Source organism: Erpetoichthys calabaricus, chromosome 11, assembly GCF_900747795.2.
Source record: "Erpetoichthys calabaricus chromosome 11, fErpCal1.3, whole genome shotgun sequence".
NCBI classification, from domain to species: Eukaryota; Metazoa; Chordata; class Cladistia; order Polypteriformes; family Polypteridae; genus Erpetoichthys; species Erpetoichthys calabaricus.
Window position 1 is genome coordinate 136,902,287 of NC_041404.2, and position 24,715 is coordinate 136,927,001.

Consider the following 24,715-nt stretch of genomic DNA (forward strand, 5'->3'; position numbering starts at 1 on the left):
GGACTCCAACTATGTGTCTGTGCTGCTCCACAAGCGACTCCAGTGGGTGCCCGTGCCCTCCATAGCTCCTCCTGGTTACCCTGGTTATGATCAGGGTGGTGGTGGGCTCATCTGACTTAACTAATGCCCACTCTCCATTTGGTTGTGCTCTTTCTGCAGCGAGGCGGTCTGGGAAAGCATGGCACGCATGTGTGTGAAGACCAAGAGGCTGGACGTGGCACGGGTGTGCCTGGGGAATATGGGGCACGCACGTGGCGCCCGGGCTCTGCGTGAAGCGGAGGCAGAACCAGAAGTGGATGCCCGGGTGGCGGTGCTGGCTACACAGCTTGGAATGCTGGTAAGTAAAGGTCCACTCCTGGGGGTGCCATGGTGGTGGGGGGTCGAGGGGGGGGTTATGGAGATATTAACCTGGGGTGTCTTTTCATCGCCGTGTCCTTGGCAGGACGACGCAGAGAGGCTGTACAAGAGCTGTCACCGCTACGACCTCCTCAACAAGTTCTACCAGGCGGCGGGGCAGTGGCAGAAGGCAGTAGAGACCGCCGAGAGCCACGACCGCGTCCACTTACGGGCCACCTACTACAGCTATGCCAAGCATCTGGAGGCAATGGGAGACCGCAACCTCGCCGTGCTCTAGTACGTGTGCCAGAGTCTCGAGGGATGGGCTCCTCGCTGGGCATGTGGCAGACCCAGGTGACCCCATTCTAATGTCACACATCTTCCTTCCCTCAGTTACGAGAAGTCGGACACCTATAGGTTTGAAATTCCCAGAATGCTCTTGGAAGACCTGCCAGCACTCGAGCTCTATGTCAGCAAGATGAAAGACAAGTAGGTGGCATTTGAGTGTCTGCTTCTCATCGTGTGCCAGTCGTCAGAGATCTGGGTGACGTCTGTGGGCGCCGTAGGGCAGCACTTAGGCTTCTCCACCGGGTGGCAGTAGTGGATATTACTCTCTGAGCATGGAAGCCGATGTGTGAGCAAACTGAATGCAATCCAACACGTGACGCCCTCTGATGTGGGACGTCGTCATTAAAAAGAAACCAATCGAGCGGCTCATTGCTAATCAGTGTGGGGGGCAGCGTTTGTGACGCATTCCAAAGTGAAGCAGACTCGGGACGTTTCACTCAGCGCACTTCTTATCCAGGGCCGAGCATTCATCGTGCCAAAATTTAAATGAAAATCGGTGCTGAGAGGCGGAGCCTGGGGCATCAACAAGAAGAAGGCGGACCAATCACGACTCTGCCCTGGCACTCTCAGACATTCCATCCCACTCACTTCGAGTGTCCAGATTAACATCGCGTTGAGATTTGAAGGCCCCTAAGGTCCTTCTGCCTGCCACACTCCTTGGTCACTTGTCCCCTCTGTCGTTTGTGTGACGTTCACCCGTGACACGTTTCCAGCCCATCCCTCCATGTTGCTGCTGAAGTTCTTCAATGGATGACGTGAACATTGTAACTCTCAGTAGGCCGTGTCACATCCGATGACGTCACTTACATCATCTTAGGGTTAGGGTGTGGCGTGTCCAGTGACACTGTCTTACTAGTCTGTGATTGGGCGAGAGGGAGAGAGCTGACCACCAATCAGGAAGTAGAATGCATAGATGGCAGCGTCGAGGAATGAGGAGCGTGTGACGCTTTGGGACTCGCGAACAGAAGAGAAGCTCAGCTGTCTGGTGAACTCGTCGTACTGCGTCCCCTCGCTGTCACGGCGGCTGTGCTGGAGGGTCATGAAATGTGACACGGCCAGAGCACAGATCAGCAATGGCAGTCGTCAAGTGTGACATGCCCTACCACTCGAAGTCACAGGATGTGACGTCGGCTTTAGGTCAGGTGGCCTCACGTTGCTAGTTTTGGGCGTGTCTCGGAGCGTTCATGCGACCTTTGAACTTCAGTTTTTTTTAATATCATGACATCATCTCGTTTTCTTTACGTCTTCTTGAGCATTTTGCCCACCACTTGACAGATGTTGACACTGAAGTGGCCACGAGTGACATCCCTAACTTTGGCCGACTGCAAATGAAGCCAGCAGCCGCGGCAGGACAGGCCCATCGACTAGTGAAGCTGGTGGGCTAAATAATCAAAGTAGGCGGCGGCCAGCTGACGAGCACACTTGTCGAGTGGGTGGAGCCTCAAACCTGACTGTCGAGTGGGTGGAGCCCATGACCTGAGTGACAGCAGCGGCCGCCAATATGATCCACGACCTTGTGCAGAGCACCACGAGTAAAACACTAAATATCTGAAAGCTCGGCCCGCACAGGGGGCGCTGTAACGTTTGTCTCACTGCTGACCGAGAACACGTTGTTGTCATTGGAGACGCCTGATGCCCCGCCTCTTGCTGCTGATTGGTCTTTTGATTTTAGTGACTTTTGGCCTGATTGACATGTGAGCACGTGAAGCACTGCAGTGGGCGTCACCGGGTGTCACATTAAAAAGAATGACATCACAACGGGAATACGCATCATGTTGGCGGGGATTTAGCGTGTAAGTAACCAGACACGTTGACGTGACGCACACACGAGTTGGCTTGGCTGAATTGTCCCAAAACGGAGGCACAGCGGGCGCCCAGTTGTGAGTTTCGACATTTTCCAAATCCAAAGCCCACATTTTCAGAACCCGAAGACGTAGGAGGTGACTGTGCCACTGAAGAGGTGTCTGCGGCCCCGGTGGCTTTGGCCGGGTTCCTCTTCGGTGACTTTGTGTTTTTCTCGCCCCTCTTTCTTTCTTTCATTGCAGGAGTCTCTATAAGTGGTGGGCCCAGTATCTGGAGAGCCAGTCCAAGATGGAGGCGGCGCTCAAGTACTACGAGTTCGCCCAGGATTACCTCTCGCTGGTGCGCGTCCACTGCTACCTGAGCAACATCCCCAAGGTGAGGAGGCCCGCCACGCGTGTCACATCTCTGGACATCGTCAGCCCGTGGGTCTCATTGGGTGACGAGACTTTATAACGAGCCGAATGACAATTCATTTGATTTCATGAACGCGTTAAACACTTGGGCGTTGTTTCTCTTAATGGTATGTGGCGCCCATGTTGGCTCTCGATGCCCACGTGTCCCACCCGCCTGGCCGTAGACCAGCTAGCTGTGAGAACTGATGTGAACCACAGGACACGTTGATCATCGACACCTCAAACGCACTTTACAGCCTCAGGGGGGCCACACCTGTTTGAGGGTCTCCTTTCCAATCAATCGGTTGGCGCGGCCAGGGAGTTCACTGGTCCCCAGGCCTCTCCGTCCCCCTAAGAGCAGACCTGAGAATGTGTAAAATCGGTGACAGGGGTCCCCTTCCTGTATCCGAGACACGGAGAGTCCTAACTGAGCTGAGCCAGCGGCCATCAATGACACAAAGAGAGTCACTCAGTGCCCTGACTGGGGTCTTCAAATTAAAGTGACAATAAATTTAAAAAAATCGTAAATTGTCATTCGAGACGATCAGGAGAGCAGCAGCAGGGAGAGGCGCCACCACCAAGGGGCTGCTGGTTGATGGTTTTTTGAGGTCTCTTTCTTCCACAAACCAGCACCACCCTTAAACATCTAGTGCACTGCGGGCCCCCTTGGCATAGCAGGCAAAGACCCCAGCAACATTCCTGTCGCCAGATTGCCCCTAAAACTCGCTCCAGCTGTGCCCTCGACCCTTCGGTGCTCCTCCAGAACCCGTCAGTCCCCTCCATGTCCTCGGCTCCTCCGCTCCGTCCTCCATTCGCTGAACTTTGCTCTCCTTGTTTGTCCTCACATTAGAAGTCGGCCCACCTTTGCAGAACTAACTGGCGCCCACCCCTCCGTCAGAGCGGAATGTGATACCTCATCTCGCCCGAGGTTGCGTGTTTGTCACCCAGCGTGAACACGTTTCAGGTAACGTCACGTTCTGTGTGGACCCTCGAAGCTCCAAGGGGCACCAACTGCCACCGTTAGTTCATGTGGATCAGGTGTACAGTCTGGTGAAATTCTGACTGATCACCGTGTCACTCGTCACGGTGCCACTAGCTGTCCTCGTCACTTCCGTCCATCGGTCTCACCATATCTGTCATAGCCTGGCAGCAGCAACTTGTATACAAATGTGGCGCTGCATCCTACGCCCCCTCAGGAATGGCCTGCCATCTTAGTGCAATTCAAGCCCGAGTAGATGGAGTGCCCTCCAAACACCACCGTGGTGCCCAAGTCGACAGCCCAATGCAGTGGCAGTGCCAACGATGCAGGTGTGAACTTTGCCCATTTTGGTCAGAATTGTAGCCCCCCACACCCCCCAGATTTTAGTAGTGGTGATGGCTTGGCAGCAGTGTGACGCTGGGTGTTTGATCCGCAGGCGGCCGAGATCGCCAATGAGACTGGAAACCGGGCAGCGTCCTACCACCTGGCCCGTCAGTACGAAAGCCAGAATGAGATCAAGCAGTCCATCCACTTCTACACGCGGGCACAGGCGTACAACAACGCCATCCGTCTGTGCAAGGTAAGGCCAGGGAGACGAGGGCGAGGGTGGGGGTTTGGGGGTGGCAGAATGCACTGAAGTGTCGCCACCCAGCCATGGCACAGACGCGCTGTCGGCTCTTCACAGGAGAACGAGCTGGATGACCAGCTGATGAATCTCGCGCTGCTCAGCAATCCGGAAGACATGATGGAGGCCGCCTGCTACTACGAGGACAAAGGCGTCCACATGGACCGAGCGGTGATGCTGTACCACAAGGTATGTGGTGACCGCCCAGCGGTGTGGGGGCAGAGTCATCGTTTAAATTCTTCCAGCTCTACCCAATGGGCTGAGCTGGCACACAGTGCCAAGCTAGAAAACCTCACAGCTCTCTGTCTGCTGTCCCTCTGCAGGCTGGTCACTTCTCCAAGGCCCTCGAATTGGCCTTTGCCACTCAGCAGTTTGCTGCCCTCCAGTTGATCGCCGAGGACCTCAATGAGAACTCGGACCCTGCGCTGTTGGCCCGCTGCTCCGACTTCTTCATCGAGCATGGCCAGTACGTCAAGGCGGTGGAGCTACTGGTGGCAGCAAAGAAGGTAAGTGGCAACTCGGACCTGGCTGGCTATCCCAGAAGGCTGTACTGGGCACCCAGATGGCATTTACATGGGAAGAGTGGATATCGGGTTGGGAGGGTGAGGCCTGTCCTTTAAGGTGAGGTGTATGACGGTCACTGCAGTGGCAGATGTCACCATGGGCAGGAATATTTCAAGGCACCCCAACAGTGGGGATCAGCGGGTGGTGAAGGGGCATCGAGATTTTTGCGGTGAATCTTTTCTTCAATTGTATGTTCTCCGCAGTACCAGGAGGCCCTGCAGCTTTGTGTGGACCACAGTCTGACCATCACGGAGGACCTGGCCGAGCAGATGACGGCCTCCCGTGACTCTGGTGACCTGCCGGAGGCCACCCGAAGGCAGGTCCTCGAGCAAATTGCGGACTCCTGCATGCGGCAGGGCAACTACCACCTGGCTACCAAGAAGTACACCCAGGCTGGGAACAAGCTGAAGGTAGGTGGGCATCAGAAGTTCCAGATTTTAGAATGAGCGTGTCGGCTCTTACATGCTGACTGGCTGTGCAGTGACCGTGTTGGCACCGAGCAGATCAGCCATCGAATTGTAGGACAGCTGGGTCTGGTGGCACCTCTTGTCTGGTCAGGGCCCTTGGGCCTGGCACGTGTAGCCCTGCTGCTCAGGGCATGTTGGCAGTGGCACTCAGAGCTACTGCGTTGTCCAGACTGGTACTGCCCACGTGTGTGACACCATTTTCCCTTCCTGTAGGCCATGCGGGCGCTCCTCAAGTCGGGAGACACGGAGAAGATCGTGTTTTTTGCCGGAGTGTCTCGTCAGAAGGAGATTTACATCATGGCAGCCAACTACCTGCAGTCCCTGGACTGGCGCAAAGACCCCGAGATCATGAAGAACATCATCAGCTTTTATACCAAGGGACGGGCGCTCGACCTCCTGGCGGGCTTCTACGACGCTTGTGCTCAGGTCAGTAGCGGGCAGGGCACTGGCACATAGGAGGGTTATGTCTGTGGCCACATGTGACTGTCCAGCTGGGCACATTGTGGCCATGTCGTGTCATAGGAGACCCCAATCGATGAAAGCACTGCCAGTGGTCTACCTCTCGTGTCCCCCCACAGGTGGAGATTGACGAGTACCAAAACTACGAGAAGGCGCTGGGCGCCCTGACGGAGGCCTACAAGTGTCTGGCCAAAGCGAAGGTCCGCAACGTCCAGGAGCAGGAGAGCAAGCTGGCAGAGCTGCAGCAGAAACTCACGCTGGTCAAGAAGTTCATCCAGGCTCGCAGGTGAGGGACTGGCATCATCCACGAATGCACAATGGTGTGCTGTGGGACAGGAGGGGGCATACGGGCAGGAAGGTTGTGCGAGTGTCCGCCCAATTCACTTTGCTGAGCTCATCGATAGGCCGCCCCTCGCTGTGGGACACAGGATGTCAGACCCCTCCCACACTTGGTAATCCCCCCCTTGATGGGTGGGGTCAGATGTCAGACCCCTCCCCTATTCATTTAGGCTCCCCCTGCTGAGTGTCGGCATAAGAAAGGCAGCAGATGTGTTGAAATGGGCGGGGTCAGATTTTGCTGCAACCCGCCCACAATTAGCTACACGAATGAGGATAATGGCAGTCAAACCACGCCCAGGTCAGTCCCTGCCCCCTCTCACATCCTGCAGCGAGGGGGGCAGTGGCTGTCCTCTCCCTTGGGTGTACTCCGTTTTACGTTTGCAGTACGCCATCTGTTGGAATGTATCTGATAAAGCACGTAGTGATAAACTGCATTGCATTTTTCATTCCAACAGCTGGCGCATCACAAACATTAACTGCGCCCAACAGAGGCTCCTTCCACACCACTATGTTTTTGTTTAGTTGGTCTCCATGTTCTCCTTTGTGCCCCCCTACCCTGGTTTTTGCAGATGCCCTCCAGAGTCTTAGTGTTGCAGTGTCGGTGGGTGAAGGCTGTGCTCTTATTGCTTTGTGTTAATTACGTGGCGCTGCCCCGATTGGTTTTTTGCCCGTTACGGTTTCACAGCCGCTTTGCTCGCCTTTTACTCGCCTCCTCGTCATTCTGTTTCGTATTCAGGCCCTGGGGGGGGGAGTGGGGGTGCCCACATAACACCTGGCTGTGGAAGATAGAGGGTGGGATTGGACCGCATGCCAGTTGGGATCCTGAGCTGTTTCATTGTGTGGTGGGACTGGCATCGAGCTGTACCAGTGTATGCACCCTTGACCTGCCCGCCGTGTGTAACGATAAGCTGCAAGTGAATGTCCAGCGTGGAGGGCACTTTGTCTTCCCGTGTCCACCGATGTGCCCTGTTCTGCGTAGGCGAGTGCCCACGTCGGTGCGTCTTCAGTGGTTTCAGTTGTAGACGATGTGAAGCCTTGGGTGGGCGGATATCGTCGGTGTATAAAAATGCTGCTTTTTTAATAAAAATGTAACACTCTGTGGGCAGTGCCAGGGTGTGACCGGTGGCCAGGTACATGTGACTACACAGATCACCTTTGGTTAGTGTGGGGGTGGTATGGTCCGCTGGTGCAGGCGGTAGACCCCCTCGAGTCTGGGGTTCAAATGCCACGCCCAGCGACTTTCCCTAAAAAACACACAGCTTAACTACTCGGGTTAAATGATGGGACCACCGAGGGCGCTGCCATCTGAGGGGGCTGTGCCCTCTGGACCAACCCCAACTCTGATACTGAGTGGGCACATTTATGACCATAAAAGAGTCACTGGGGGGGGGGGGTATATGGTGTACTCCTTAAAGTACGCAGTGCCCTCTGCTATTGAAGAGACGCACACGCCGGACCCCCAACCCCCCCTCAATGATTATCGAAATCTCATAATCCTGACTACCCACTCTGCGCAACAACCGTCATCCTCAGCTAGGGCTCAAAAAGTGCTTTGACTGGCACATGGGTTAAGTGGGTTTGGTGAGGCACACCCTGGCACGTTTGTTGGGTTCTCCTTTATATGCCAGAGTCCATGTTTAGCGCCTCTCCATCGTGAAGCCCCCCTAAGGTAACTTTACCAGAGTTGTGGTAGAACGGGAGCAGAAGCGGGTCAAGGTAGGGCAGCGGTGGTGGTGGTGGAGACTGGGCAGACATCTGGAGCGTCGGGCACATCAAGCCTTGGCGCCGTGTTGTTGAGCACTTCACCGTACTCTGTACACGTGCCAATGTGGGGGTCCGCCCTCGTCACTGTGTTTTCAGGCTCTATGAAGAAGACCCCAAAGAAGCGGTGCGCCTGTGCGAAGCCCTCCTCGAGGAGCCCGACTTGGACCCTGCTGTGCGCGTCGGCGACGTCTACGGCCTCCTCGTGGAGCACCACTGCCACCAGGGCAGCTTCCAGGTGGTGAGTGACATTCGGGTGGGCTCCTGGGCTAATCCACTCTTGTGGGGGGGGGGGGTCTCCTGCCTGCTCATCTGTGGATGCTTTGTGCCCACAGGCCCTCCGCACTCTGGAAGAAATGCAGAGACGTCTGCCCGCCATCAACGTGGGCTACTATGTCAGCCACCAGAGCCTGGATGCCATGCAGAGGGCCATGGGCGTCACGTTTGGGAGAGCGGGGGGCCGCAGTCGGAGGGACAGCGGTGGCGAGGACGATGAGGTGGAGGAGGAGATGGTGGACCCCCACCAGGGCCCCTAGCCCGATGGCACAGAAGCCACAGGGATGCCCCTCGCTCTGCTCCCACAATGCTTTGCAGGACACTTTTTTTTTTTTTTCCTCCCCCCAGGGACTTTCTACATGACAGCCAAGTGACTTTTGTATAAATATTTATTTTCGTGTTCCTTTTGAACTGTAATTTTTCAGAAACCCCAAAAGGGTCACATTTTTATATTAAAAACCAATCAAAGCACACACTCTGGCCACGTCTTTCCTCTTTGGCCGGCTCCCCAAAATGTCTCAATGCCATGCCAGGCCAGTGCCGAGGTACCCAGCGGACTCCTGGAATGCGCCCTTTCCCTGTGAAATTCCTCAGGTATTTTTGGCAAGACGCTGGCGCTGCCAAGTCTATAAATATTTCATCCGAGGAGCACATTGGGCGGATGCCTGGACGGAGTGTTCCGGATGTGACATCCTGCCTGGCAGCTCTTCAGAGGGCCTGCGCTGGTGGCTCAGGTGGCTGGAGGCCCTTGGTGAGGCGCTGCTCCAGCAGGACCAGGGCCTGAAGGGCGAGGCTGCGGCACGTGGCATCAGGGTCCACCTCGGCGGCACCTTCACAGAACAGATCAAAGCCAGGGTGAGGGGGGGGGGGGCAACACGCCAGGGGCACCACAGCCCTCCCGTCCACTCACCTTTCAGCCAGGCTCTCGCCTCCAGCAGCTCCTCACCGAGTTCTGACAACAGGCAGTCGGTGGGCACGCTTAGCAGGACCGCGCACGCTGCAAAGTGGACCCCTTGCCTGACCACTCTGAGAAAGCAGTGGGGTTAGGGGGGGGGGAGAGAAAAAAAAAAAAAAAATGTCAAGACTGGGGGGAAGACCCTGTGCCACCAAGTGGGTGGGCCGCCACGGTGGGTTACAGTTAAGATCCAAAGAAAAAAAAAAAGAGAGAGCGACTTACGCATCTGCATGGTGGCGAACGGTCCAGATAAAGTCGAGCAGCGCTCTGCCCATCTGCGCAGCGACCTGGGGGACAAATGGCAGGAAGCAGACACGTGTGAGGATTCGAGGAAACGGCAATGGCAGAGAGAAAAATAAGGGGGCACCCGCTCTGCGGGCATCGTGGGACTGGAGAGCGAAGATGGACTCACCGGCGCATGGACTGCCAAGTACATGAGGATGCCCAGCGTGTGGACGAGGCGACCCAGCACCAGGTGGTCACTTCCTAACAGGTCAAAGGTCACCTGCGGCCTGAGCAGAGGGGACACAAATGAGTTGACGCTCTTGATTTGCATTCAAAGTGATGAATACGAACGGGTTTGGACAATGGACAGAAGCGCAGCCCGAATTCGATCCCCTTTGATGGAGCGGTCTGTGCTGAACAATAAAAACGTAAACCCAGCAGACTAAATGAAGCGAATCAGACATTGGAGTTCATCTTCTCTAACACCCCACACACAAGTCTGTTCACACTGAACAAGGAAACGGAAACGGAATGAGATGAGCGCACCGCTGAGCCGCCCAGAAAACACGACAACATTCACAGCACACACACAGGGGTCACACACACCAACAGGGGTCACACACACACCCCCAGGCCCTTTCACGTCGTACTCTTTGGCTTTGGACCCAACTGGCCCAGGGAGTTCACCATTAAACCCAGCGCACTGCTAAAATACAACACTGGCACATCTGCCCGCTAAACAGGGGTCGCCAACCCCGGCCCTGGAGGACCACCATGGCTGCAGGTTTTCATTCTAACCCTTCTCTGAATGTTTGTGCTACTTGTGAATTCACTTTAATTCAATTACTTTTTAAGATTTGCTCCCCAGAATTCCTTCATCGTTCCTCTGATTTCCTTCATTTCTTTCCTTAAGTGGCACCCAAAAAACACAAATGACATGTGAAGTGAGGGCACCAACCGAAGACCACCTGAGTCAGGACCTCAAACTCCAAGCAGCTGCTTCACGAGTCCTGTTGTTCATGAAACTCGTTCTTTAATTCCGTGGCTTGTTGCTGCTCGCGTGCCGCACTGGCAGACACGTCCGCCATTGGCGATTTTCTCTATTCTAAGGGGTCCTGAGCAGATCGACATTCCTGAGACCCTCACCTTTCTTTATTTTTTGTTTGGTCTCATTTTGTATCTTGTTATTGTTTGGCTGCTTTTTGAGGGGTCCGAGTCTTCAAGTCAATTACGGTGAATTCAAAAGATGTTCATTAGCAGCACACACGTTAAGAGAAGGGTTAGAATGAAAACCTGCAGCCACGGTGGTCCTCCGGGACCCCTGCTCTACAACAGATCAGAGCGTTCTTCTCACCGGCTTGGAGACGAGTCTCTCATCCTGGATGCCAAAGTCCACCTCACCCGAGTGGAATGGCGTTAATGGAAGACACAAGCGTCACAAATAAAAAGCAGCGCCGTGCCCCCTGATGCCCCCCACTGATCAGCCAGCACTCGTGTTCCTCTGTGCCCAAAACCAATCCATGTACAGAGTTTTCGCTCCCTTTTTAATCCTCATTTTCATCTCCTTCTCAAAATCTTTTTTGAAGATGGCCCCCCCACCCCCCCTTACACCAGTGCGTTTCTGCAAGGACCCTCAGGTGTGGGTCGGCCCCATTACCCCCTTAAAATACTCCAAATATCGAGCACAAATATTCCAAAGGGAACAAGGGGGCAGAAACAGACACGGCGCACATATTGATACGCAGCAAGCGTTACATCGTGGGAGTGGGACCCCCGGCCTTCATACTAAGGACTCACAGGTGTGAACCATCTTACCTGTCGTAATTCCGCAGGAGAGGGAAGAAAAAGTAACCAGCAAGAGGTGCAAAACGGTTTGGGGCAGCAGCAGCAGCTCTGTTGGTCCTGTCGGCGCCCTGCAAAGTGGGCAGAGGAAAGGCCACTGATGGAGAAGCTACAACACGGCGACCCACCCGCACAAAGGAGGCAAAGCCACTCAGATGTGACTTGGCAGAACACCCCAAAGGATGGGCCTACCTTACTGAAACGCTTGGTCTTGTTAGCGATCCTCTGCTCCACAATCCATTTCCAATGTTGGGGGCCGTCCTGTGGACCACCGGTCATCTTACTCTCTGTGACTGCCGACTCTGTTGGCCGTTTGTCAGATGCGGCAGTTGGCTCGGAGAGCTCCTGGGCAGACAAAGCCAACACCTGGAGGACGGAGACAACAGAAGAGATGCAGGAAAACCAACTGAAGATTTAGACGTACGACGAGGAGACACAAGTGACTGGCGCAGTGAAGCGTTCATCACAAAGCACCAGACTCCAATGCCCTTCAAGCTCATCGTGCCAGCACTTCTGATATCTCCATCACCAACAGAAACACGAGCTCAACAACCAGCACGGAGTGAGTGACGGGCGCACAGACTTGTCGTTTCCGGGTGGGCTATTCGTCTTCATAATTGCCCCCCAAACAGAACAGAAAGTGACGAGCCTGCCTGATCCAAAACAGGCCCAGGTCCCTCGTCATCAGTTCATAACAATAAATAAACAAGTAAACACAAAGCAGGACCACCTTTATCGTTGTCAACCCACCTCAAGCATGTCAAGACGCTGCCGCAGACTGTAGTTCAGGGCGTAGAACTCGGCCGTCACGTACGCCGTCACCTGAGGAGAGACGCCACGCGGCCATTACACTTGAGCACAATTAGGGCCACCAGGTGAACCCAACAGGCGAGACCCGGTGACAGCCAGAGTACCCATCAGGCCGAGGACCCCCAGTCTCAGACACGAGGCGGACTCTCTGTCCTCCCCTCCTTCCGCTTGACCCCCTGCTGAGGGGCACCCGCCTTCAAGTGCTCAGACGGCCACTTACTGGGATGGCATCAACGACAGTGAGGGCGACCATCCCTCTCTGTCTCCAGAAGGAGAATCCGTCTGAGTTGAACTGGTCTTCCAAATGCAGCAGGACCTTCATCAGTTCCACACTGACCTGCAAACAGAGCCGACAGTGTGAAGTGGTCTGTGAAATTCAGTCACGTGACACTCGTCTCACGCAAGCCGAGGGGCACAGAGTTAGAAGCTATGGCACAACTCACCTCACGGGTGGTCATCGGGTGTTTTCGTACCAGTCCTTCGACGGCGTGCAGGGCAGCTTCTACTCGCTTTGGATCTTCGGATGAAGTGAGAGCTGAAGAGGAACGTGCAGAGTGAGAAGACATTCTGGGGATGCTGAAGGTAAGAATGGCCTGAATGGATGCTCTCGGCCCACACCGTAGTCTTCATCATTAGCTGGTGCCTCTGTAAGCCGCTTTGAACCGTGAGGCACATCTCACATTGGCCTTCAGGCAGCTTATCCACTCTTTTATATCACGAGGCTGACTTAGTAAACTACTGGTGGGTGAATAAAGTGTGCCAGTCGAGAACGTCTGCGGCCAACATCAAGCAACAAAACCCAAAAGCTGCACAACTCGAGGCCCACGTGGGTCACAAATGTAACAACCAAAGGTCCTGCCTCCATTCTTACCTTCAACACAGTCTCTGAGGTATCGGGGGGCAGGGGAGGTCACCAGCTCTTCATCCTTGGACATGTCAAAGGGCACCAAGTCATCATCACTGTTCAAAACCACAAACGTGGGGGGGGAAAGAAACAAAGAAAAGATGAGAGAGCAGGTGCCATAAAGGTCCCTTCTTAGACCAGGTGAAGGTCCTGTGTGACAACGCGGACCCCAATAAGTGATGTGTGCACAAAATGAAGACATTAAAAGTACGTGAGAATAACAAACTGTAAGCAGTACGGAGTCAGAGGGATGCTGGGATTCTGAACGCTTTTCTTCTTGATAACTTTAGGCCGCTTTAGGCTGCTTTGGTTTATTTGTTTGCCTTTTTTTTCCCTTTGACACCCAGTCTTAATAAATTCCTAATTGAGTGACAAAGTTAAAGTGACAGCACGTGAGATTAAATCAAATATAACGGGCTCTTTTTTTTTTTGAATGGCATGCGCTGTTCTGCCCCCCCCCCCCCTCCCCCAATCTGTTAAAGATGTCTGCTTTCAATTTCAAACTCTCAGGGAACTCAAACTGGAAAACTTGAAATGTCTTTGGCATATTTATGAAGAGCTAAACATGGCGATGTTATAAACGAACGTTTAATCTGCAAAAAACGGCAACAGACTAAAATCCAAGGTTGTGCGGCTGGATCCATGCCTTGTGAATGAAACGAAACCCGAGGTGTCATTAAAAATGGAGTGCGCCAGACGGCCAAGAGGTCAATCAGACAGCACCTTGGGGCCGTTCTCACGCGGTGCCGCCGTCACATTTGGGTCGCCTATCGATGACTTATATGAGCGTCTGAGCAACTGAGAAGTGAAAGGCCAGTGACAGTCGCTGAGAAACCACATTCACCCTGGCAAAGGCGCCAAGAGTCGAGTCCAAGTGAACAAAACTTCACGAGTGGTCGTGATGAAACACTTTTTATCTTTCTGGATTTCCTATTTACTTACATTCTTAATCTTAAGGATGGAGAAGGACCCAAGTGTTGGTGTTCACCGTGTAGCAGTGCTACTAGTAGTTAGAACTGCATCTCCCAGCAGTCCCTGCAGGGGCTGTTGGGGTCAAAGGTGGTCAGAGGGGTTTAAAAGGAGGGCAGGTGTCCAAGGGGAGGAGTGTTTGCTGTTGAGTTTACCTGTCAGACTTCCTCCTGTCAGATAAGCCCAGGATTGTATTCGTTGTTGAGGTCTGGATTGTCGTCTGTCTACCTGTGTGCCGAGGACTGATGGTGGACTCACGGCTTTCCCACACGTATAGGAGCCCTCCTGACCAGCCGTCTTCACCCTTACAGTGTCTGCCGTGTCCCTCACAACATACAGATCTGTGGACCGACTCTCGTCATCTCTCATTACATCCGGTGTTGTATTCCATGCACTTTGCTGAGTTGTGTTTTTGTGTTTAATGGAATATCACCAAGGGGTATTACTTAAATTATTTTATTTCATTATATTCTTTAATTGTTCGTTCCCAGTGTGCGAGTCGGGCCAAGGCTGGGAGCGTCCCCTGCGATCCTCTATAAAAATAAATAAATCACCGCCACCTCAATGGTGTGAATCTTAGTGGTGCCGGACCGCCACAACCAAGTCTGCTGCTTCAGTGTTTTTTGCTCTTTCTGTGGTTCACTGAACTAGAAGTTTCAAAGCCTTTGATGGACAACGACATGAAGTTCATGCACGGAGTCCAGATTTGAAGTGTTGGCCGTTCCTTCCTTCCTTCCTTTTCTTTCTTTCTTTCTCAAGACCCCTCTCTGCAATTCGTCCTGGCAGCCTGGCTGTCTGTCAACTTCTGGGCCAAATCCTGACTGATGGCCGCTGCCCATTCTTGTAGAATCAATGCTTGGAGTTGGTCAGAATTGGTGGGTTTTTGTTTGCCCACCCGCCTCTTGAGGAGTGACCACAAGTTCTCGATGGGGGTTTTCCTGCCCATGGACCAAAAATGTCGATATTTTGTTCCCCGAGCCACTTAGTTGTCACTTTTGCCTTCTGGCCTGGTGCTCCATCATGCTGGTCACCAAACTGTTCTTGGATGGTTGGGATGTTGTGGTCTCGTTCTTCATTCGTGGCTCAGGATCGGGGCACCGCCAGTGCAGAACTTGCTCAGGAATGGCAGGTAGGTGTGAGGCAAAGACTTGTGGAGGATGGCCTGGTGGGGGTCAAGAAGGGCAGCAAAGAAGCCAAGAAAAACATCAGGGACAGACTGATATTCAGGGATTGGACTGCTGGGGTCAAGTCATTTTCTCTGATGAATCCTCTTTCTGATTATTTGGGGCACCCAGAGAAGAAAGGGTGAGCAGTGCTACCATCAGTCCTGTGTAAAGCATCCCGAGGCCATTCATGTCACGTGGGGTTGCTTCTCAGCCGAGGCAGTGGGGGGGTCACTCACAGTTTGGCCTAAGAACACAGCAGCCCTGAATAATCAATGGGACCAAAACATCTGAGAGCCACTTCTCCCAGCCATCCAAGAACAGTTTGGTGACCAACATGATGGAGCACCAGGCCGTAAGACCAAAGTGACAACTAAGTGGCTCGGGGAACAAAACATCAAACTTTTGGGTCCATGGCCAGGAAACTCCCCAGACCTTTAATCCCATTGAGAACTTGTGGTCAGGAGGCGGGTGGACAAACAAAAACCCACCAATTCTGACAAACTCCAAGCATTGATTATGGGCGGCCATCAGTCAGGATTGGGCCCAGAAGTTGATTGCCAGACAGGGCGAATTGAAGAAAGAAAGAAAGAAAGAAAGAACATAAACTTCATGTCATTGTCAATCAAAGCCTTTGAAACTTCTGAACTGCTCACAAGTCTACTTCAGTGAACCACAGAAAGATCTAAAAACACTGAAGCAGCACACTTGGTGAACACCAACACTTGGGTCCTTCTCAGAACTTTTGGCCACGACTGTAAATGTGAATAAGAACCAAATTATTCTATGCACACTACGTGGACCCCCCTCCAAATGATTTAGTTTGGGTCTCTCATGGTTATCAAATCTGGACTCGAGCAGACAGCTGTGCCATCTCCATTGACAAACACTGGCTGGCCGTACTCGAGGCCTCAGTGACGTCAAACGTGGCACTGTCACAGGATGCCACCTCTGCCAGAGTACCAGTGAGCTGTAACTGCTGTTATTGTCAAGTTCGACAGCAGCTCCATATTAATGGCCCTGGGTATTGAATGGGGTGTCCAACAAGCTCCTAGAGCTGTGATGGTGAGGGGTCCACAAACACACACAAACCCACTAAGTATATGTCGATTGCGGTACTCGTGTTTCAAGGTTTTATTTTAACTACAGTTAAATGGACATGTCCTGTGTAAAACCAAAAAGTGAATCAATGCTCATCTCTGATAAAGTGGCTTGTGCACATGAAGACGAAGACAGCAACAAGGTCCACCAGACTGCACAATAAAAGCTTTTTATTCCCAATTTGCCTTCTTCAAAGAAAGTGCATGAAGAGGACCGAGATGAGACGAGGTTTTAAAGATATCATGCCAAACGAGGATGTGAACATTGAGAGGGCAAGAATGCGAGGCACAAGCGGCTCTTTCAAGGCGGCCGATGCAGCAAACGTTTCCAGAATTGCAGCACATTGGAGGAAGCCGATTGTGTTTCTTGAGGTCTCAATTTTCGACATTCATGAATGGACAAGTTGCCTCTCCTGACACTGAACTTTTACGAGCTTCTTCCTTAATGAGAAGAAACATCTGCTCACTTTCTGAATGGTCGTTAAATGTCATTCTTGTCAAGTATCTACAAGTCCACGGCACAAGTATGAGTCACGGGGTCCCTCACTTACAGCTCAGCTCACAGGATTTCCAGACCTTGAGAAAGTTCAAAAAGAGGAATGCTGCCCTCTGTAGATGGATGTGGGAACAACACGCTGTGCATTAGCAATACTCCATGGGTGATCGGTTTGATCATTTTGTGTCAATATCTTAATACATTTATGAACATAATAAGTTATGACCAGTGGTGGCGCTGCTGCCTTGCGGTAAGGAGACCCTTAAGGGTTTGTTTCCTGGGTCCTCCCTGCGTGGAGTTTGCATGTTCTCCCCGTGTCTGCGTGGGTTTCCTCCCACAGTCCAAAGACATGCAGGTTAGGTGCACTGGTGATCCTAAATTCTCCCATGGGTGTGTGCCCTGCGGTGGGCTGGCGCCCTGCCCAGGGTTTGTCTCCTGCCTTGCGCCCTGTGTTGGCTGGGATTGGCTCCAGCAGCCCCCCCGTGACCCTGTAGTTAGGATATAGCAGGTTGGATAATGGATGGATGGATAAGTTATGACATACTGGTAATGTCCAAATGCAGGGGTGACCAACTCCAGTCCTGGGGGGCCACAGTGGCTGCAGGTTTTCATTCTAACCATCTTATTAGTGGCCAGTTTTGGCTGCTAGTTAACTTCTTTTGCTTTAGTTTTAATTCACGTGACTCAGACCCCTTCGTGGTTTCTTTTTCCTTAATGAGCAGCCAAACAATAAAGAGACACAAAACACACGACCAGCTCACCTGTGCCCCCTGCACGATATGTGGAAATAAAGGAAGGCGAGGGTCTCACTAAGGCTGAACTCTCAGCTCACCAAAACATTGTGACGGGGTTCTTAGAAAAAACAGAAAATCGACAGTTTTAGAAATGTCTGCTGTGGCAGAATGAGAGCAGCAACAAGCCGTGGGATGAGATAACGGCTTTCATTAATAGTAAGAATCGGCTTCTCATTAAGAAAGTGGTTGGAGTTTGAAGCCCCACTTTAGCTGGTCATCTGTTGGCTCGTTTCAGTGAAGAAAAGAATCAACTCAGAGGGCCGAATCCTTAAAAACTGGGCGATTAAAATGAAGGGAAAAGGAGTTCATTAGCAATGAAAACTGATTAGGAAAAGGGTGGGAATGAAAACTTGCAGCCACTGCGGCCCCCCAGGCCCAGAGTTCGACACCCCCGTTCTATGGTGTGCACTTAGTTGGCGATACAAATATAAAGAATCTTTACTTTTTAAGCTCCAATGGTCTGTTTCCATTCCTGCGCCAGCTCCTATGACCTACCTGTCAAGATCTGAATCCGAGCTCTGGGATGCGACTGGCTGACTATCTGCCATCCTGGGCTCGCCCTCTATGGCTCCAGCAGCCTCGGAGCTGAAAGGCAGACATCAACGAGTCAAGAAGGTCACCGATTCAAAGGTCACGTACAAGTCAAGGCCTTACCTGCTAGGTGGTGGTGGAGCACTAGCTGAAGATGGTCTTAGAAGGGACACGAGCTCCTCACTGTCGGCATCTTTCTCATACTAAGAGAATACAAAGAAGAGACTTGCTATCAAGGTCTTCTGCACAAATGTGGAGCGGACCATTCGCCAAGGAGCGGCAGTACCTCAAACTTCAGTTGTGTGCCCTGTGGGTCCAACTTAGAGCTCAGGCACTCGGCTACAACCATGCCCAGGCGTCGCACTTGTACAAGGTTGCTGTCTAAGTGGCACTGAACTCCTGCCAACATGCACTGCAGCAACTCTGAAAAAGATCAGGGGACCAACGTGAGGCGCGTCGTCACTTCAGCTCAAATTTAACTTGTAAATGTGACAGACAGAGCAAGGTGGGCACACGTTACCCACTCTACAATCGTAGGGGCTTCACGAAGGAGTGTAAAAGGCTAAGAGCTACTTAACTGATACTACTTAACTCCAGAAGTGGTGCGGAGACTCGCCGTGCTTGACGCTTTTATCAAACAGAACAACCACAGAAACTGACCTGCTTACCCAAAGCAACAGCACAGAACAGAGTAAGCAGACTCCTAAACAATATTCTATAAACTGAACAACTACAACTAGAAGCTACCAATAAAGCAGAAGAATCAGTTTATCAACAGGATGCGACTCCCCTAAATGTACTGTACATTATTCACAATACAGGAAGAAGACGTTTTACAGAAGAAACAACAACATCATACAAAGAGCAAAGAAACCTCGCAAACTCAAATAAAGTCACAATGAAAAACACGTCAGAGTGACATCAGTGCACACACTCAGCATCTGTCACCAGTAACGGCGCACTGCTAGGACGATAACGTGCAGCGAGTCCACTTGACTTGTCCTTCCTAGTTCTCATCCTCCTCTTTCTTTCTCTGTACGTTTAGCATTCGTTTGCTCAGAGGTTGATGCGCTTGTTCCTTACTGAGCAGCTCTTCTTTTTCTCTCCACCCTAGCGGCCCTCTTCTTCTCTTCTTTCGTTGGCATCTTTTCACGTTAAAACTGATTAAGTCCGTGTTTGTGTTGCAATTACTTAGTACGTTTTCGGTCATTTTTCACTCAAGTCTTCAACCTGCCTCAAGAACAATTTAAGATATGAAGAGGATGGCGAAGATGGTAGGGAATGAGAACGGCGCCCATATGCATGTGCCACACAACTACCCTGCTGGCCACTGTCGAGAGTTGATTCTACAATAAAATAAAATAAAAATAAAAAGAGGGATAACCTTGGACGTCAATCATCCCCCTCTGAAAGTGGACAGTAGGCATCACGTAGTATATGGGTACCAACTTTCAGGTCAATCGGTCACATGGTTTGTGAGCTACCGGTGATTTAAAATCCTGGACAGACAAACAGACAGCCACACTAGAGTATCCTCTTTAATAAAATCCCTGTGTGCGTCCAGGTGTCCGTGTGTGTGTCTTGTGGTGAAGTGCGCATGCGCGGGGAACGGTGCGATGAGCGATATTACTGTCAGAGAAAGTTAGAGGCGTTTTACGTAAATACAAACCAGTATTACTGTGAGAGGAAATTAAAGACACACAATACAGTGACGCATATTACAGCCACACACAAGCCTGTATTACCGCCAGAGAAAATTAAAGGCGTATTACTGACGCGCGCGCCTGTATTACCGCCAGAGAAAATTAAAGGCATATTACGGACGTACAAGACAGTATTACTGTCACAGAAAATTAAAGACACACAATACACGGCGGCAGCCCACGAAGAACGGTCAGCTCAGCAAGTAAACATCAACAAAAGAAAGGCTGAAGGAAAGAAAAATACGACCAACAAAAAGAATGAAGTCAAAGTCCCTTGCCATTTAATATAAACTGTTCCTACTAATGTTTATGTACTACTGTTCTAGCGCCTGTTATTGTAACGGGCTAAATGACTAGTTATATATAAAGGTATAAAGGGTAGGGCGGCATGGTGGCACAGTGGTACAGCTGCTGCCTCGCAGTAAGGAGACCTGGGTTCGCTTACCAGGTCCTCCCTGCGTGGCGTTTGCATGTTCTCCCCGTGTCTGCATGGGTTTCCTCCCACAGTCCAAAGACACGCAGGTCAGGTGCATTGGCGATTCTAAATTGTCCCTGGTGTGTGCTTGGTGTGTGTGCCCTGCGATGGGCTGGTGCCCTGCCTGGGGTTTGTTTCCTGCCTTGTGCCCTGTGTTGGCTGGGACTGACCCTATAGTTAGGATATAGCGGGTTGGATAATGGATGGATGGATGGTATAAAGGTAAAGGCGGCCACAGCCATTAGTGTAGCATGGAAGGACCGGGGGAGAGAGCATTAGCAGTGCAATAGCTCCCCCAAGACACAAGAGGGCAGCTCTCCTGGGCAGCTGTGGCACCATGGAGTCCCGCAGGGCATGCTGGGACTTGGAGTTTGGCACAGCCCTGTTGGGTTCCAGGGGCAGCTGCAGAGCCCTACACTGGGCTCTCACCACACCACGTGGAACACTCCCAGGAGCCGCCTCACTCCATTCGAGGAGCCAGAGTCGGGAGGAAGAAGGACGAAGTTTGTGAGGGAGGAGTGGAGGCGAAAGGACTGGGAATTGGCAGCTGAAGGAAAGACTGTGCTGTACTTTGGGGGAACAAAAAAGAAAGGCTTCTCCGGCTGTAAATAGAGGCGTGTTGTGTGGCTCTGCTATTCCACAATATATAAATATAGAGAGCACCCATATGTAAATTAATAAGACATTAATGGATATTAATATCCATCCATCTATCCATTATCAAACCCGCTATATCCTAACTACAGGGTCACAGGGGTCTGCATGTGCCATTTGCAGCCAACACAGGACACAAGGCAGGAAACAAACCCCGGGCAGGGCGCCTGCCCACCGCAGATAAGACAGTAATACCCGCTGTTAATGAGCTCACATGCCTTTACAACAAACCCTCACAAACTCTACAAGCAACAAAGAAACACCTGCAGGTTTACAGGAGCCAATAGAACATACCAAAGGATACGGAAAAATGACCTTCAAAGCACAAAGAAAAATCAAACAATATCTGTAAAAAATAGATCTTATATATAAACGTCTACACGTGTGTGTGAGGCTACAGCCTGAAGCTCAAAGAAAGCGACTCAGTCGCCGAAGTGAATCCACGAAGCTGCAGAGGAGCCGCTAATGCACAACCGATGTGATTGACTGATTGAAGTGCCAGAATCCATGGTTTCTAGGAGCCCGGGCTTTTTACAGCAAAGGCTTACACAGCTGGTATGAAATAAATCTAAGGATAGAAAAAGAACAGCGTGAGCCCACTGACTGAGCCGATCAGTCCGGTCCAGTTGTTTACGGTTCTGCGGACTCCATTTTGTGGTTTCGTTCATTTTGTCTCCACCATGGTGTTTATCAGTTGTGAGGTGCGGTTATCAAAGGATCGTTTCAAATGATATATATGGGTCTGATTTTTGTGAATGTTTTAACCTTTTGTCTTTATGTGGTCTACCTTCTGGTCTGTTTAAATTAAAGGCAATGTCAAACAATGCAACATGATTTGAAGGTGGAGGCAGACAATACTTTGCAGCGTAGCTTTTTGCTCCATAGCTGCACCCCTAGTCTAGAATACAAAAGCCACATTCAATTATTTCCTTGCGGACGTCTACGAGGAATGCAAGTCTGACAAACAAAACTAAACCACTGGGTCCGTTACCCTCATCTGATCCCGACACTTTTTAAAAGGTCCGTGCCTTCAATAAATGCCTCCTGGATTCCGTCTTCAATGCTCTTCCCCTTAATTTCTATTGGTGTGTCCTCAAGGTCCCACTTCACAGCTGGGTCGACCTTAGCGACACCTGAGAATTGTGTAGACGTGGATTGGGTCCCCCATTGCTTCTTATTTTGTGAGATGCCACCTTCTGCTTTGTGGCTGCAGGCATTGAAACTTCCTGGCACCATGGATTTGGTTGGATCCAGTTTTGATCAAGAAGCGTCTGAACTTCTTTTCTTAGTGAAATGGGAATGAGTGAAAGCAAAGAGAAGCGAAATGGCCCAGTGATTGAGCCGATATGTTTGTAGGGACACACCTCTGTGACAGGGTGACATTCACTCACCTTCAGGAAGTCAGCGGACTCCAACATTCTTTTCTGTCTGCTGTGGACCCTCCAGCTCAAGTCAGCTGAGCTTCTTTAGTCTCACAGATGGACTAATGGCGACTTCACAGAATATTACTCATCATGGCATAAACAGGGAGCCGTGGAGTTTGATCAACATTGAAACACTTCACTGTGGTCAGCTGTGCCATCATACAACCTGCATTTGAATTATTACTCTTATACATATGCTGTACATTTCTGCTTCTTATTCTTATAATGTTCTATTGCTTGCTTTTCCTTTTTATTATCTTATATTCTTGTTTTTCTTTTTCATTTTCATGCTTTACCAGTTTGTGAGAAACGTATTTCATCAATCAAGAAACACAGAGAAAAGTGGGGAGAAACTCCTGACTGGTTTACTTTACCTAAACACTATTAGTTTAGATAAACCTTATTAATCCCAAGGAGAAATTTTAATGCATATAGCAGTACAAAAAACAAGGATACAGACTGACAGGACAGATAACTCAGCCAATCAATCAATCAATCAAATCAATATACTGTATATTGTGCAGAAATTTCAAAACAAACTTAAAAGAGTAAGTCAGGAGGAAGCATTGAATTGCCTGATAGTAGTGGGCAGAAAAGACCCCCAGATGCTTCTTAGCACACCAAGCTGTAATGAGCATGTGGCTAAAAGTGCTCCAAGAGAGCACCCCCAGAGGGGATGATGGGGATTTTTCATGATGGCGTTCGATTTTGCCACCATCCTCATTTCCACAACAGCTTCCAGGGTGTCCAGGAAGTGCGTCCAGGGGTTTGCCCAGTGATGGAATGGGCTTTCCTGATATGTTTATTGAGCCATTGTGTACCATTTGAACTCAAGTTGCTTCCCCAGGAGACCACAGTGCAGACCACCACTCTGGCTACTGTGAACTGATACAACATTTCCAGCAGCCTGCTGCACACATCACAAGACTGGAATCTCTTTAGGAAGCCCAGTCTGCTCTGTACCTTAAAGTTATAAGACAGCCTTACCACACACCCTGGCATTGAGAACCCCATGACACACCAATGGCACCTTCACTAGCAAAGGCAGAGCATCCTTATCGCTGCAGCCACATTCACATTCCTGCTCACATACATTTGGGGTCTCCCAGCATAGACCACTGTGGACTATAATGAATGATTCTTTACAACGTTAGAACAATTATGACAAGAACAGGCCATTCAGCCCAACAGGCTCGTCCATCCTATTCACCTAAATTCTCCGTAAACAGCATCAAGTCATGACTTGTTATTCTCATCACGATAAAGCTCGACTCTCCACCACACTACTTGGTCACTTATTCCAGGTGTCTGGGGCTCTTTGGATGAACAAAAACCTTCTAAAGTAGTAAATGACTTGTGGGTCAATGCTGCCAGAGGCCGTTTATCTGTTCTCATTCTCTTAGGTCTGAATGCCACATTTGATACCATTGATCACAATATCCTTATAAATCGCCTTAGTCAGTGAGTGGGCCTCTCTGCCAGGGTCTTAAATTGGTTTGAGTCTAACAGGTAGAACATTCTTAGTTAGATGTGGTCATTATACTTTAGAGACCCCTGATATTCTATATGGTGGTCCATAAGGATCATCTCTCCTGGGTCCACTGCTCTTTTCGATCTCCATGAGGTCAGATTATCTCAAGGCATAACGTGAGCCACCACAGCTCTGCTGCCAACACACAACTGTATTTATCAACAGCGCCTGATGACCCCGACTCTCTTTGTTCACTGACCCCAATGTCTTACTTGTAATTTTCTCAAACTAAATAAGGAGAACACAGAAATCTTTGTTATTGGCAAAAATGGAAATAGTGAGGGTATTAGAAATAAATAAACTTGATCCATTAGGCTTAAAAGTCAAGACAGAGGTAAAGAATTTACAGGTAATTACTGACCTAAATTTTAAATTACATATTAATCAGATTATCAGAACAGCATTTATTCACTTAAGGAATAGAGCAAAAGTTAGATCCTTTATAACTTTGCAAGATGCTGAAAAATTAGTTTACACTTTTGTTTTTAGTTTACTAGATTAGTGTAACGCACTCCTCTCAGGACCACCCATGAAAGACATCAAGTGCCAGAATTTTAACTTGGAAAAGAAAATCCAAGCACATCTCTCCAGTTTTGATGTCACTACACTGGTTACCCGTGTCATTTAGAATTGACTTTAAAATACTGCTGATGGTCTACAAAGCCTTAAATAATCTGCTCCGTTTTATATCTCAGAATATCTCTTACACTCCAAATCGTAACCTTAGATCTTTACATGAGGGTCTGCTTAGAATTCCAAGAGCTAAACTTAACAGAAGTGGCCTTCTGCC

General features: G+C 50.5%; 2 protein-coding genes across 4 annotated transcripts in view; one reads left to right on the forward strand and one right to left on the reverse strand.

Annotated features, from left to right (window-relative positions):
* Positions 1-8,679, forward strand: part of ift140 (intraflagellar transport 140 homolog (Chlamydomonas)) — a 115,483-nt gene extending 106,804 nt beyond the window's left edge. For both annotated transcript variants that reach the window (XM_028814027.2, XM_028814026.2), the window contains exons 19-30: positions 160-337; positions 443-633; positions 730-825; positions 2,730-2,862; positions 4,295-4,438; positions 4,544-4,672; positions 4,807-4,989; positions 5,251-5,457; positions 5,728-5,940; positions 6,093-6,259; positions 8,173-8,314; positions 8,409-8,679. In XM_028814027.2, the coding sequence (XP_028669860.1) occupies positions 160-337; positions 443-633; positions 730-825; positions 2,730-2,862; positions 4,295-4,438; positions 4,544-4,672; positions 4,807-4,989; positions 5,251-5,457; positions 5,728-5,940; positions 6,093-6,259; positions 8,173-8,314; positions 8,409-8,609 (1,984 nt within the window). In that variant the 3' untranslated portion in view covers positions 8,610-8,679. The remainder of the gene's footprint in view (positions 1-159; positions 338-442; positions 634-729; positions 826-2,729; positions 2,863-4,294; positions 4,439-4,543; positions 4,673-4,806; positions 4,990-5,250; positions 5,458-5,727; positions 5,941-6,092; positions 6,260-8,172; positions 8,315-8,408) is intronic.
* A 51-nt stretch (positions 8,680-8,730) lies between these two features.
* Positions 8,731-24,715, reverse strand: part of telo2 (TEL2, telomere maintenance 2, homolog (S. cerevisiae)) — a 32,732-nt gene continuing 16,747 nt past the window's right edge. For both annotated transcript variants that reach the window (XM_051934275.1, XM_028814028.2), the window contains exons 9-21: positions 18,425-18,561; positions 18,262-18,341; positions 18,103-18,192; positions 13,053-13,141; positions 12,625-12,716; positions 12,402-12,518; positions 12,122-12,193; positions 11,564-11,737; positions 11,345-11,442; positions 9,717-9,816; positions 9,527-9,591; positions 9,260-9,375; positions 8,731-9,179 (exon numbers count right to left, since the gene is read on the reverse strand). In XM_051934275.1, the coding sequence (XP_051790235.1) occupies positions 9,058-9,179; positions 9,260-9,375; positions 9,527-9,591; positions 9,717-9,816; positions 11,345-11,442; positions 11,564-11,737; positions 12,122-12,193; positions 12,402-12,518; positions 12,625-12,716; positions 13,053-13,141; positions 18,103-18,192; positions 18,262-18,341; positions 18,425-18,561 (1,352 nt within the window). In that variant the 3' untranslated portion in view covers positions 8,731-9,057. The remainder of the gene's footprint in view (positions 9,180-9,259; positions 9,376-9,526; positions 9,592-9,716; positions 9,817-11,344; positions 11,443-11,563; positions 11,738-12,121; positions 12,194-12,401; positions 12,519-12,624; positions 12,717-13,052; positions 13,142-18,102; positions 18,193-18,261; positions 18,342-18,424; positions 18,562-24,715) is intronic.